We start from the raw sequence: 14,784 nt of genomic DNA on the forward strand, positions 1-14,784 counted from the left end.
TTTATATGAACCTTTTTTTGCATCTTCCCTCCCATTCAACTGCAACAGGTGACACATTTCACCCTCTTGACCCAGAGAAGGTCACACACACACACACACACACACACACACGCTGCGCACGCGCGCATCGCGCGCGCGCTGCGCGCGCGCGCGCACAAACCGACAAACTTTAAAAGAAACAGCTCAACGAATGAAGTTCATTTAAAGTTCATTTTGAAGTGAATTGCTGAATAAGCTCCAGTTGATAAGAATTCTGTGGAACTTGGAGAAACATGAGCTGAATATGAACGAGAATCTGTAGGAAAATTAAAACTTTCAATTCAATAAAAACATTCATGCAGAAAATGAACGCTTGCCTTGTTTGTTTTTTGCTACAGAATCTGCAGAGTCATTTATCCGTGGTTACAGTTTAACAGAAATGAACCTTTTTTACAAGCGTTTTATGGCGAAGCCGCTGTAAAAAACAAAGACGTTAGAGAGGAAAATCAGTTATGACTGTGTCTGTGTGTATGTATTATTATCATTATTATTACTATTACTATTATATTATTATATTATGATCATTATTATTATTATTATTGTTAAAACATCATTTTAGTTGAAGAGCTTCTTGAAATTTGAAGATGGATATGGATCACGGATAAAATCGCTGTTGTTGTCCATGAATTTTCAAATTTATTGTTGTACAAACAAAGAAAAATGATTTCTGAATTAAGTTTAATTTAATAAATAAGTAAATAATTTTAGTTAGAAACAGGTTTTTGAAATATTTCTCACATCTTCTTCTTTAACCCTGAGTCTTGAGTAGGTAATAAAGCTCTATTGCTATGGAGATGGAGGGAGAAAGACTGCGGAGTCAGCTTCTGAATGTGCAGTAAAAGTAAAAGAATACTCAGATAATGGCCGACGGTTAAACATTGATCTGACAGTGAGTCAAACCGTCCTTTGACGCCGACCTGCGCCGGACACACTGGAGATGTTGCAGTTGTATAAGTTGTAGATAAGTGTGCTGGTGTCAGTGGAACATCCCGTAAATGAAGACGAAATAAAGATCTTTCACAACGATAAGTCAATAAAACATCGACCGTGCGATTGTTGACCGTGTCGGTGTCCTTGTGTTTATCTCTGTACCAATCTGATAAACTGAGACTGAAGGAAACACATGAAACACTTCAGGGATAACAAAGTACAAATACTCACATATGTGTACTTTACTTTCTTATTGATATGTGTGTATATATACATACATAGACATACATGTATGTATATATGTATATTAGGGCTGTCAAACGATTAATTTTTTTAATCGCGATTACTCGCATTTTTTCCATAGTTAACTTGCGATTAATCTCTATATTAAAAATATAGTTAGAATCAAATAAACACAAAGAAAAAATGTCTTTTATCTTTGATTTCTTCTTTCAAATAAAAAAAGTGCATTGTAGACCCACTTGACATGTCTATTTCAAAAACACAGCACATAAAATGCCACAACAATGTGGTCTTAAAACTGAAGAGGTAGTAGACAAAAAACGACAAACAGAACAGGGCCTAATGACAGTTAAATGAATGAAAAACTGCAGTCATTAGACACACACTAGGGCTAACTTTTCTCCTATTTATTGAACCAATTGCTAAGGCAGACCAGTCTGGTAACATTTTCAGTGGACAGTGCTGCTACCGCTGTAGTTAACTTGGCTTCATCCATCGGTCGGCGACGACTCATTCAACCATAGAACTCTGACGAATCTGCTGCTTGCTATTGGTTAGCAGACCGCCGCCCACCACAGCACCTTCATCTAACACATTTTGAATGTGTTAGATGATTTTTGTAACCAGAAATTCTAGGCTGATGGCAGTGGCGTCATTAGGCCTATTTTAGGGGGGCTAAAAAAGTTCTGACAAATTCAATATAATGTGGCGAGAATTTGAGTTTATATAAATAATCATATAACCAGTTATTATTAACTTAAATGTGATCATAAATCTTAGTTTCCCTTATGGAAGTGGTAGAGAGTCAGAGTCAGTGCGTCGTTATCGAGTCCATTCCACTTGTTCATATAGAGCACGCCCAAATCACTGAAATCCAGTCCACGTTTTCCCTGCAACCTAGCTTGCACTCGGTACCTGGGTACCTGCAGTGTGTGTACCGGGAGCGGAGCACACAGAACCGACTAGAGCAGCATTAGGAGAAGAACGTGAACAAGAATGGACATACAACATTTTTCAAGAGAGTAAGTATCACTGCTGATAGTAACAATAAGTTTTTTCAAGAGAGTAAGTATCACTGCTGATAGTAACAATAAGTTTTTTCAAGAGAGTAAGTATCACTGCTGATAGTAACAATAAGTTAGCTGCAGCCCCCCAGCTAACAGCAGAAAGTCCCACGTAATTGCCAAATGCTCCCTGTTTGACAAATAAAAACCTGGCTTACACACTCTGTAGCCGAGAGCTCCCTGTACAGGAGGCAGCATGAGATGCGTGCTGTATATCTCTGTGCACGTCTTACCTTTATTGTTTGCGGTCAAATGTTACATTTCAGCTCCAAAAGAACTCTGCTACTTACAGTAGCTAGCTAGTTAGTCCGAAATGCAATGTGAAGGTCCTGGTTGTTTATAGAGTTAGGTGTGCACTCTTCATATTATCTTTGGGGTGACTTCCTTCTGGAGCATCAGCTCCAGCATCAGATGCACACCGTGAAACAGCTCATTCACGTATGATTATGTGGATAATAATAATAATAATAATGATAATAATAATAATGATAATAATGCTTCTGATCTTCTTCCTTTCCTCACCCACCTCATTAACACATCTCTATCATCTGGTTGCTTTCTGGACTCTCTTAAACAGGCCAGAGTGACCCCCCTCATTAAAAAACCCACCCTTGACCCGTCTGAAGTAAATAACTACAGACCTGTCTCTCTTCTTCCTTTTCTCTCCAAAACTCTGGAGCGTGCTATCTTTAATCAACTCTCATCCTACCTTCACCGGAACAACCTTCTTGATCCTCTTCAGTCAGGTTTTAAAGCAGGTTACTCGACCGAAACTGCACTTCTTGCTGTAACTGAGCAACTCCACACTGCCAGGGCTGCCTCTCTCTCCTCTGTGCTCATCCTCTTGGACCTTTCTGCAGCGTTTGACACAGTTAACCACCAGATCCTTACTTCCTCCCTTCAAGAACTAGGTGTCTCAGGCTCTGCACTTACCCTACTCTCGTCCTATGTTCATAACCGAATATACAGAGTAACCTGGAGAGGATCAGTGTCGAAACCCTGTCCTATAGCTACTGGGGTCCCTCAGGGTTCTGTCTTGGGCCCTCTCCTCTTCTCTCTATACACCAACTCTCTTGGTTCGGTTATTTGCTCTCATGGTTTTTCCTATCACAGCTACGCCGATGACACCCAACTCATTCTCTCTTTTCCCAGCTCCGACACACAGGTAGCAGAACGGATCTCTGCTTGTCTGACTGACATCTCTTGGTGGATGTCTGACCATCACCTGAAACTCAATCTCGACAAGACCGAGTTTGTTTTTCTCCCAGGAAAGGGCTCTCCCACCACAGACCTAACCATCACCCTCGACAACTCTGTGGTAACTCCTTCCCAATACCGCAAGGAACCTGGATGTGACACTTGATGACCATCTCTCCCTCACTGCCAACATTGCTGCAACAGCTAGATCTTGCAGATACATGTATCTGCAAGATCTGTGCAACATGTTGCACAACATCCGAAGGATACGGCCTCTTCTAACCCAGAAGGCGGCACAGGTTCTGGTCCAGGCTCTTGTCATCTCACGCTTGGATTACTGCAACTCCCTCCTGGCTGGTCTCCCTGCATTTGCCATATGACCTCTGCAACTCATCCAGAATGCAGCAGCTCGACTGGTCTTCAACTTACCAAAATTCTCCCACACTACACTGCTCCTCTGCTCCCTTCACTGGCTTCCTGTTGCTGCTCGCATCCACTTCAAGACTCTAGTGCTTGCGTTCCATGCTACAAACGGATCCGGTCCAGCCTACATCCAGGACATGATCAAAACCTACACCCCAGCCCACCCACTCAGCTCTGCATCGGCAAACCGGCTCGCTGCCCCCTCACTGAGAGGATCGCAGAGGCACTCGCAGAACTCGAGACTGTTCACTGTCCTCGCTCCCAAATGGTGTAACGATCTCCCCATCGACATCCGGACAGCGGAAAGCATCCACATCTTCCGCCGCCGACTAAAAAAACATTTCACAACTTGTACATCGCACTTATGACTAGCACTTCATAGTTTGATCTACTTGAAGCTCTTACTTACTTCTAGCTCTTATTTGTACCCAAATGTTTAAATGCACTTTTGTAATCGCTTTGGATAAAAGCGTCTGGTCCTGGGGCTTTCCTGTTTGGCATATGGTGTAGGGCCTCATTCAGTTCAGCTATTGTCATATGGGACTCCATAGGCTTAACCTGTTCATTATTAAGTTGGGCAAGATCCTTAATGTATCAGGCCTACATGAGAGTACATACAAGTAGAGTCATACCGGCTCAGACGTCGCCCGGGTCAACAAGGGGCGACATCCAGTGTTCCAACATCTGCAATCAAAAACTCCTATCACAACTAGAGATCGATGAGATACAACAACAATGCTACGGCAAGGGGGCGCCGGGACGACAGGTCAGTGGAGGGATGCAACCATCACCCACACAATCAGAGATTGGGTACCAAGCCCCAGCAAATACCAACAGCCTCAGTACAGGAGCTGCTGACCTGAGAATGAAGATCATGGCACAATTAGAAGCTGGCTTGTAAAGTACCTTCAGAAGATCTGCTAGTGGATGTGAATGCTGCACTAACAACAATCCCTACAGGAACAATCACTGAGACCAATAAGCTGATACACAGTACAGCAACAGTAATCCTAGAAATGCTTGGATACAAGATGGGCTCAAACCATAACAGACAGCAGAACTGAAGGGGTTGACCTACAAGAGGGCAACATGGGTGATATCCAAGACAGCTGCAAGTACCTTGGTATCCCACAGACAAAGGGAAACCATGAGGAAACTGCAAAGAAGTCAACCACAACCAAATACCTCCAGAGAGTAGGGCAAGTCCTGAAAAGTCCGCTGAATGGCAGGAACAAGATCCAAGCCATCAACATGTACGCACTAACAGTCATCAGATACCCTGCTGGGATCATAAGCTGGCCAAAGGAGGAGATAGAAGCCACAGATATCAAGACAAGAAAGCTCCTCACCATGCACGGAGGGTTTCAGCCCAAATCCAGCACCCTGAGACTGTACGCTAAGCGGAACGAGGGAGGCCGAAGACTAGTGAGCATCAAGGCCACTATTCAGGATGAAACATCAAAAATCCATCAGTACATCAGGAAAATGGCCACAAAGGATGAACTGCTGAGTGAATGTCTCAGGCAACAGAAACCTGATAAGAATGCAGAGGAAGAGGAGCAGACAACCTGGAGGGACAAGCCCCTACATGGCTCGTACCACCGCCAAGTGGCTGATATTGAAAATACCTACCAAAGGCTGGAAAAGGCTGGACAGCACAGAGGCACTGATCATGGCAGCAGAGAGCCATAGAGGCCAAGATCTACAAGACTATGCTAAGATGCCCATGAGACAGTCCAGCACATCAGCGTACATGGAGAGACACAACCAAGTGGCTGGAATAGTGTACAGGAACATCGGTACCCAGTATGGAATAGAAGTACCCAAATCCCAATGGGCTGCACCACAGAAGGTGGCTGAGAACAACAGGACCAAGGTGCTGTGGGACTTCAGCTTCCAGACTGACAAACAGGTCCTGGCTAACCAACCGGACATAGTGGTGGTAGACAGAAGAAGGTGGTGGTGATAGATGTGGCCATACCAGCAGACTTCCAACATCAGAAAGAAGGAACATGAAAAGGTTGAAAAGTACCAAGGGTTGAAAGAACAGCAGGCGAGCGTGGTCCCCATGGTAGTAGGAGCACTCGGACAGTGACCCCCAAACTGGGGGAGTGGCTCCAACAGATGCCTGGAACAACATCAGAAGCCTCAGTCCAGAAGAGCACAGTTCTAGAGAAAATTGATGAGAAAAAATAATGGGACAAAAAGAAATCAAGAGACATTGAGAATAGATACAAATATGAGCTTAATTGTGATTAAATATTTTAATCGTTTGACAGCACTAATTTATGTATATATGTATATATATATATATATATATATATATATAAATATATATATATATACATATATATATACATACATATGTATACATGTGTATGTATGTATATATATGGGGCAGCAGCGGAAGAGTTGTACTTAATATTAATTAATAACATGTAGCATCATCATTCCAGATTGTTCCATGTCTTGTAGTAATGTTTTACACGTCCATGCCACCGTCGGTTGTGTTGCTCTAAACAGCTCTAAATTCAGATTTTCTCCGACGCACTGGAAGGCATCGTTCGTCGTTATGACACCCACCGCCCCACCCCCAGTCACCATAGCAACCAGACGCCACGCGGCAGCAGCGGCAGAGTTTTCCAGTTCCCGTTCTGTTTTCGTTCAATTTCATTTTTTCGTCCGCGGTTAGCTTAGCTGTGTTGCTAACATGCCTCTGTTCGTGACCGACTACACGTGGACGCAAACGGACACGACGGTGCGCGTGCACGTGCCGCTGAAAGGAGCCAAAGCAGCGAGGGTGGACGTGGTGTCCACAGATCAGTACCTGAAGGTAAACGTGGTGACGTCATGACGTACAAAATAAATATAAGTGTACATATATATAGACATACATGTGTATATGGTAAATACACATGCATAATTATAATTAGACTTTTTCACTTTGATTACAGTTGGACATTGTTGACTTTTCAGTGACTACACTCTCTGACCAATCAGTGACCTGTAGTCTGTTGACGTCACATGTTAGTATTGGCTCAATTGAACCCATGGATGTATTATACTCGAGCTGGGCAAGGACTAAAGGTTTTTTTGTGATGTAATTGGGGTTTCCCCCAAAGCATTATAGCATATTAGATCAAATGTTTTCCAGAGGCAAACCCTTTAAATTATAAGTTTATTAGTTTAAGCCACATGCCAAATGTCAGAGGTCACTGAAATAAAAAGCGATAAAAAGCGATACAAGCGATATTGTCCCGTGTTATATATCATTTAGAAATATATATATATTAAAATATCGAGATATCGCCCAGTCCTATATTTATAAGAACTGGATAGAGCTCCGCCCCCTATGCTTTGAAGACAGTTTTGTCATGGTGGCAACAAAAAATACTCATGCGGCCCAAAAAGGAATTTTCCCATTGAGCACAATAAAAGAGACGCCTGTAAAAGTGTCCACAGAAATGTGAATAAATGAAGGCAATGGTGTTTTTTTTTTTCAAACTTATTATCGATGTATTAACGAGCTGCTGTGTTGATTCATACTGACATCGTGAACACGGGGCAGATGACGGTGTGATGATCTGAGACCTGCGCTCACTTCACCACTGATGAACACATGAATTACACTATCTGTTCATAAAGTTACTGATAAATGTGATGAACACATGCATTACAGAGAAAGAATCTGGAGTTATAAAACAACGTTTAACACGTTGTTATTGTTCCTAATAATATGATCATGAGTCTGCAGGTTTATTTAATATTTGATGATTATTATATTTACCATAAATTGTAATTATAATAAGTTAGCTTTATTTGTAAACCACCTACAAAAACAGTTAGAAATGTGAACTTTGAAATTCAAACCAAAATACAAAGCTTAGCAATAAGACCAAAAATCATATTCATGGTTAATATTCAATGGATCATAAAAGTACTTCATGTTATTTTTATTATTTTCTTGGACAATAATATATAAAATCCCTGAGTCATGTGACAGTGATTATCATACAGTATATCAGTGAATGGAAGAAAACAACTTCATTCCTGTAACAACACATATGAACTAATATTCACAGTCAATTAAATTGATAATTTTAACCTGTAATGACATCATTATACTTTTCACTTTACTGTATTCAGTATCGTTGGTTTTGACATTCATTTACAAATTCATGGTTTAAAGGCTGAAGCTAGCGTGACATCAGTAGTTATGAAATCCACTTGCGCACGTCAGTAATGTACTCCCATCATGCCTTTCACTCCATAGGAATGAATGGAGCCAAAGGGGCGGAGCTCTATCCAGGTCTACATCCGTGGTTGAACCTCGTCAGAGCAGTAACTATAAAAATGACTGAAGCTCATCTCTCTGCGCAGGTTCATTTTCCTCCGTTCCTGTTCGAAGTGTTTCTCTTTGAAGCTGTCGACGACGGCAGGAGCTCAGTGAACATCGGAAACGGAGTCGCCATCTTTAGTTTGATGAAGAAAACCGAGAAAACCTGGGACCATCTGATGTTGACGTCATGTAAGAGCACAGAGCCACGGAACAAACAGCTCACAAATGTCACACTCATCAAACACTTTTTTCATCTCCATTCAGTGATGTCGCACAATAAATCAAAAAAGAATTATCTCTGGGCTTGGAAAGAGAAAACAATTCAGCTTAGCATTACCAGGATATTACATTAGCACCAGGACATTACATTAGCACCAGGAGATTACATTTGCACCAGGACATTACATTAGCACCAGGACATTAAATTAGCACCAGGAGATTAGGACATTACATTAGCACAAGGAGATTACATTAGCACCAGGACATTACATTAGCACCAGGAGATTACATTTGCACCAGGACATTACATTAGCACCAGGACATTAAATTAGCACCAGGAGATTACATTAGCACCAGGAGATTACATTTGCACCAGGACATTACATTAGCACCAGGAGATTACATTAGCACCAGGACATTACATTAGCACCAGGAAATTGCATTAGCACCAGGACATTACATTAGCACCAGGACATTAAATCAGCACCAGGAGATTACATTAGCACCAGGAGATTACATTTGCACCAGGACATTACATTAGCACCAGGAGATTACATTAGCACCAGGACAATACATTAGCACCAGGAAATTGCATTACCAGGACATTACATTAGCACCAGGACATTAAATTAGCACCAGGAGATTACATTACCAGGACATTACATTAGCACCATTGGACACCCAGGACATTACATTAGCACCAGGAAATTGCATTAGCACCAGGAGATTGGTTATTTTAGCATTATCACCAGGGGAGTGGTTAGCTTAGCATTAGCATCAGGGGAGTGGTTAACTTAGTATTAGCACCAGGATAATGGTTTGCTTAGCATTAGCCCCAGGAGAGTTGTTAGCTTAACATTAGCACCAGAATAGTGGTTAGCTTAGCATTAGCATCAGGATATTGGTTAGCTTAGCACCAGAATAGTGGTTCGCTCAAGCGACAACTGAGTTACATAGGCTCAGTCTTAAGTTGCGTTGTCTTTCCATCAACAGTGGGAGTGAAGTCACCCATAAGTTGATTTGTTTCAGGTGATAAAGAAGCAAAGCGCCAGATGAGAGAGCGAGCTCTGCACAAACACCACGAGAAGCTCACAGCGCTGTCCATGTCCAACATGGAGACACAGAGAGCCCTGAAGACATTTCTGCTGGAGACAATGATGAAGGTACGAACACGTGCGCACACACACACACTTTCACTCTCACTCTCATACACACACTGTGTTTAACTGTCTCAGCTGGAACGTGAGGGCGCTGACAGAGTTCAGAAGATGAAGGACACGGAGCGCGAGAAGACGATGGCCGAGCTGGAGGCGTGGCAGCAAACACGCAAACAAACAGCAGGAGAAGAAGAAAACAACACCAACAACGACAAGGACCCGACAGAGAGGACAGGAAGTGGAAACATGCAACCGGGTTTGTAGTTTCCTGTGTGGTTGAATTTCCTCCAGTTTCTTGTTTGGTTCAAACTGGTTAAGATGGTTCAAACTGGTTCACTGATTCCAACCAGTTCAGACTGGTTCAAACTGATTCAAACTGATTCAAACTGAGTCAAACCGGCTCAAACTGGTTAAGACTGGTTCAAACTGGTTGGGCTGGTTCAGACTGCTTCATCTGCTTCAAACTGATTCAAACTGGTCCAATCTGAACCAGTTTAAACCCAGACTGATTCAAACTGCTTCAAACTGGTTCACAGGTGAAACAGGAAGTGCAGCAGCAAAGTGCAAGAAAAAAGAGGCGGAGCTTCCAGCTCCAAGATGGGCGGGACACATTGGAGTGACGTTTACGCCTCGGGTTTTTCCAACAGCTCTACGAGAATCACGAGTGCAGGAGGAAGAGGAAGTGAGTCATCACTGAGGAAGGAAGTGCTTAAAGGGATAGTCCAGGGTTATTTGAAGTGTGTCTCAGGTCAGTTCTCAGCAGCAGGGGGCGCTCAAAGCACTGTCAGCTCTGACTGTGTCAGAACAAGTGGTGTCGTCTCTGGTCACAGAAGCAGAACCAAACAGTCTGGAAACACTGTAGGACCTATGCCAGGCCTGTATGTGGCGCTGTAACACTGAACTGAACCAGAAAAGAAGACGTTGAGCATGTGTGCTGTGTTTTTTTTATTCAAATAAGTAAACATTACAGTGTAAACAATCACAGAAAAAATAACAAAAATGAAAAAACTAAAACTCTGTGTGCGTGTGTGTGTGCGCGTGTGTTCAGTGGCTGAGGAAACAGGCTGAGACTCGTCGTTCATTCAGAACTCAACAGGAAGTGGAGGATGTGAACGAGGAGCAGCAGAATCCTGATTGGCTGAAGGACAAAGGAGGGTCAGTGCAGATTAACCAAAGCAATGCAAAACACACTCATTTTTGTTTGAGCTTCTCAGAACTCAGTGAACTCTCTTTTTCACAGTCGATGTTTTGCAGCAGGAGATTATCTGAGCGCAGTCAATGCCTACAGCACCGCCATCAGGTTGAACCCAAGCATGGCGGCGCTGTTCTCCAACAGAGCAGTGTGTCACCTGAAACTGAGGAACCTGCACAAGAGCATCGAGGACTCCTCCCAGGTCTGAACGTTCGTTCACCTGCACGCAGGCCACGCCCCCTCACCAGAACACATGAGAATGTGCAAAAATAATCTGGAATTCACGCAGAAGCAATTTTATAAAATGTAAAAAAAATGGAGCCAGTGAATGGTATTTTTATACATACATACATACATATATATATATATATATATATATACAGTATATACACATATATATATATGCATATACACATATACATATATATATATATATATATATACACATATATATATATATACCCTCAACTATACCCTGAACTATACCCTCAATATAACTTTTGGTACTGACTGTAGTGTGTGTGTGTGTGTGTGTGCGTCTCCGCAGGCTCTTCACCTGATGACTCCTCCTGTTCCTGCAAACGCAGCGTCTAGAGCCAAAGCTCATGTTCGTCGAGGAGCAGCGTTCTGTGAGCTGCAGCTCTACGACCAAGGTCTGAACACAGATTCAGACAAACACAGAAAGATATATATATACATATATACTGTATATATACAGTATACTGTGTATGTATGCTGTATATATATATTGTAGGGATGCACCGATATGACTATTTCCGCCGATACCGATATCCGATATTAATATTGCTGCTATGGCCGATAACCGATATCTACCGATATCGATATATGTTTTAAAAAAAGGTTTCTGAGATGATAAAAGTTTGTACAGAATGAAAGTCACGCAAGCTGAATTTTTGAATGTCTTCCTTTATTTTCAAAACATGTTTTACCTCCAAATAACAGGGTCACATAAGACACAAGTAACCAACTACAAGTAACGGTTTTTAGAAACCTTTACCACTTGTAGCAAGTGTGTAACTAAATTAAAGTACAGTTTAACTCCCTCAACTCACTAAACTCCCGTGAGAAAGTTTGGATCATAAATTACAAACATGAACATAAATAAAAAATAATACCCTGCCAAAGTTACTGTAACCAAGATAAGGGCGTCTATACTGTTTACGTAAATAAAGTCAACAACCCTTCCTCCCGGCAACAACAACCGCGCTACTTCCCTTCACAATAAAACTACACAACAAATATGAGAAACAATACCTGACAAGCTCTACTAAGAGCTGCCATAATAAAAGAAAACATGTTAAAATACTTTATCAAACTTGCCAGTATTCATTGCAACCAGATATTTATTCAATTGCAAAACATCGGAAAAGTAGCGCCGACTTGGCCGTCGGAACCCTCGGCTGGTCGTCAAGAGCAATCATTTCCATTACCTTGATCGTTATTGCCCTGGCCACTGTCTTCCTTTGGTCGAGTCCTACCTGCGCTGCTTTCTTTTTGTCTGCCGCCTAATGTTGTTTGTGTACTTCTGGGTGACGGTTTTTCAAATGTATTGAATGACTTGACGCGGAACCCTCCGTGCATTACCTCGACTTGTGTTGCATAATGCTTTTCGCGTATCTTCTATTGACACCCTGAAAAATCGCCCACACCGCTGACATTCTCTCTCCTCAACACACACACACACATCTTGTGCTGCGCTTGCGCCACTGACGCTGTCATATGCCCAAACAAATGCCGCATGGTCTCCCCTTCCCGACACACATACACAAACAGCAATTAGACGGGTATAAACATCGGTTGTTAAAATCGGCGCAGTTTTACTCATTGAACCAATGCCGATATGTTAAAAAATGACGAACATCGGCCGATAACAATATTAATGCCGATATATCGTGCATCCCTAATATATTGTATTGGTAAAGTGAAGACATTTTTGGTAAAATTAAGACATTATGGTAACATGAGGACACTTTTGGTAACGTGAGGACATTTGTGTATATTGAGGACATTTTTATAGTGAGGACATTTTGATAGTGAAGACATTTTGTAAAAGTGAGGACATTTTGCAAAGTGATGACATTTTGTAATGTGAAGACATTATTCTATAGTGAGGACATTTTTGTAAAGTGAAGACATTATTGTATAGTGAGGACATTTTGGTCCTCATGTTAAACCCATAAAAATGTTCTTCAGGGTTAGGACCTGGTTTTAGGGTCAGAATTAGGTAAAAGTGAGGGGCTAGAGAATGCATTATGTCTATAAATGCTATGCAAACGTGTGTGTGTCTCAGGTCTACAGGATTACGAGGCTGCTCTGAAGATTCACCCTGATATTGAAGATCTGCACAGAGACACACAGACCATACGAGACATGATGGAAGGACATGTCACACACACACACCATAAAGTGATGTGACAACAAATCTATCATGTTTGTGTAGTACATGTATAGTATGTGTGTGTGTACTCTACAGATTTTAAAAACCGTGAACACTACATAGTTGCTGAGGTGCAGAGCGCCCTCATGTGGCCAACAGTGAAATGTTTACTGTTGATGAGAAATGTTTGAAAAGTTTCTTTTTAAAGAAAATTTAAAATAAATCAATAAACATTTTTGAATGAATGAGTGACTCACATGTTGTCATTCACTCACTTTTTAATGAATCCATTCATTCTTTTTTTGGACAGGGTTAAAAAAAAAAGTTGATTAATAATTGATAAATTTACATCGGTCTAAAGACAGGGAAATTATGTATTTGGACCAACTCAGAATGATTGTTGATGTGATGCAGTAAAGACAAAGAGACAGGAGAGTTGGACGTTGCTGGATTATACACGTGTAAATTAGATTCTTGCTAATCTAGCCCCAGAAATACTACAAACTGTACCTATAATACATCAATAATGTATTAATAATGTATGTAATAATGTTTGAAAATAAATGCTAATAAGCGACGAACTAATACAATAAATATTTTTAATAATGTCAAAGAAAAAACTCCTCATCGCCTTCATTTATTCACATTTCTCATAAAGTTTTCGTACGGTTCTCTGACAGTGGCGGCGTTCACGAGACGTCACAGCAAAGCGCGGTCATGTGACGTCTCGTGATCTCTGAACTAACTCTGAAAAATAAAATTGTTCTGGGCTTTTTATGGCCTTTAGGAAGGTTTTACAAATGTGAAACTCAAAATGAATTAAAAATATAGAATATAAAGATCTTGTTACGCCCTCTAATTAGCAGTTTAACTACTAAGAGGACCCGACAATGCAGAGGAAACAGATCACGATTTAACAAGGTTTATTGCGGGAATTTATATAATTGACGATGCAAGGGGAATGAAAAAGGGAGGGGGTTCGGAGAGACGGCCGATGCAGCTGTGCCGGGAAATGGCGAGAGCCCAGAGTGAGAGTCAGTGAGCAGAGGAATGCTGAATGGAACCGACTCACGATGGTGAATAGAGACAGGGGAAGTTACAACGGCCAAGATGGGTTGTGGTGAATCCACAGCTCTCAGGGAAGCAGGAGACATGCCAACCTGAGGCAGAAGAACACCAGTGAGTATTCTGGAAGTCATAGTTTCAGATATCACAACAGAAGCCATAGAAGTTACCACAGGTAGGGCAACAACAATCTGACGCTGGTGACTGGGATGGCAAAGGCTTAAGAAGACTCCTGATTGCTCATCAGGAGCAGGTGAGGATGAGCCGCCGCAGGTGTTGCTGATCACCAGCGTCATCAGTGGAAGTAGGTCAGCCAAGCCTCCTGCAGAGAGGGGAGAAAGAGAGAGAGCAGCACGGAGGAAAACAGTTCAGGGCCAGACAATAGATGACAATGCCAAAATTGCCTCCACTTTTAATTATTTTTTTATTGACTCTGTTCAGGAACTAGGAAATAATTTTAAGACTAGGGAACAACTCACTGACTGGAATGTTGTGGGACAGGGTTTTGACCTAGTCAC

The 14,784-nt window shown here is 41.8% G+C and overlaps 1 protein-coding gene across 1 annotated transcript; it reads left to right on the forward strand.

Annotated features, from left to right (window-relative positions):
* Positions 1-6,511: 6,511 nt before the first annotated feature.
* LOC122762031 (dynein axonemal assembly factor 4-like) lies at positions 6,512-13,444 on the forward strand. Its single transcript, XM_044017195.1, has 9 exons — positions 6,512-6,729; positions 8,277-8,424; positions 9,484-9,617; positions 9,690-9,867; positions 10,148-10,293; positions 10,660-10,766; positions 10,852-11,005; positions 11,351-11,456; positions 13,115-13,444. Exons 1-9 carry the CDS (start codon positions 6,607-6,609, stop codon positions 13,237-13,239), a joined length of 1,221 nt encoding a protein of 406 aa, XP_043873130.1. The 5' UTR covers positions 6,512-6,606; the 3' UTR covers positions 13,240-13,444.
* The last annotated feature ends 1,340 nt before the right edge of the window (positions 13,445-14,784 follow it).

The sequence above is a fragment of the Solea senegalensis genome, unplaced genomic scaffold (assembly GCF_019176455.1).
Source record: "Solea senegalensis isolate Sse05_10M unplaced genomic scaffold, IFAPA_SoseM_1 scf7180000015183, whole genome shotgun sequence".
Lineage (NCBI taxonomy): Eukaryota > Metazoa > Chordata > Actinopteri > Pleuronectiformes > Soleidae > Solea > Solea senegalensis.

Coding starts and splice junctions, on each gene's coding strand:
- LOC122762031 (XM_044017195.1), top strand. CDS start 6,607: ATGCCTCTGTTCGTGACCGACTACACGTGGACGCAAACGGACACGACG. Junction 6,730..8,276: donor CCACAGATCAGTACCTGAAG/GTAAACGTGGTG, acceptor CTCTCTGCGCAG/GTTCATTTTCCTCCGTTCCT. Junction 9,868..10,147: donor AAGTGGAAACATGCAACCGG/GTTTGTAGTTTC, acceptor ACTGGTTCACAG/GTGAAACAGGAAGTGCAGCA.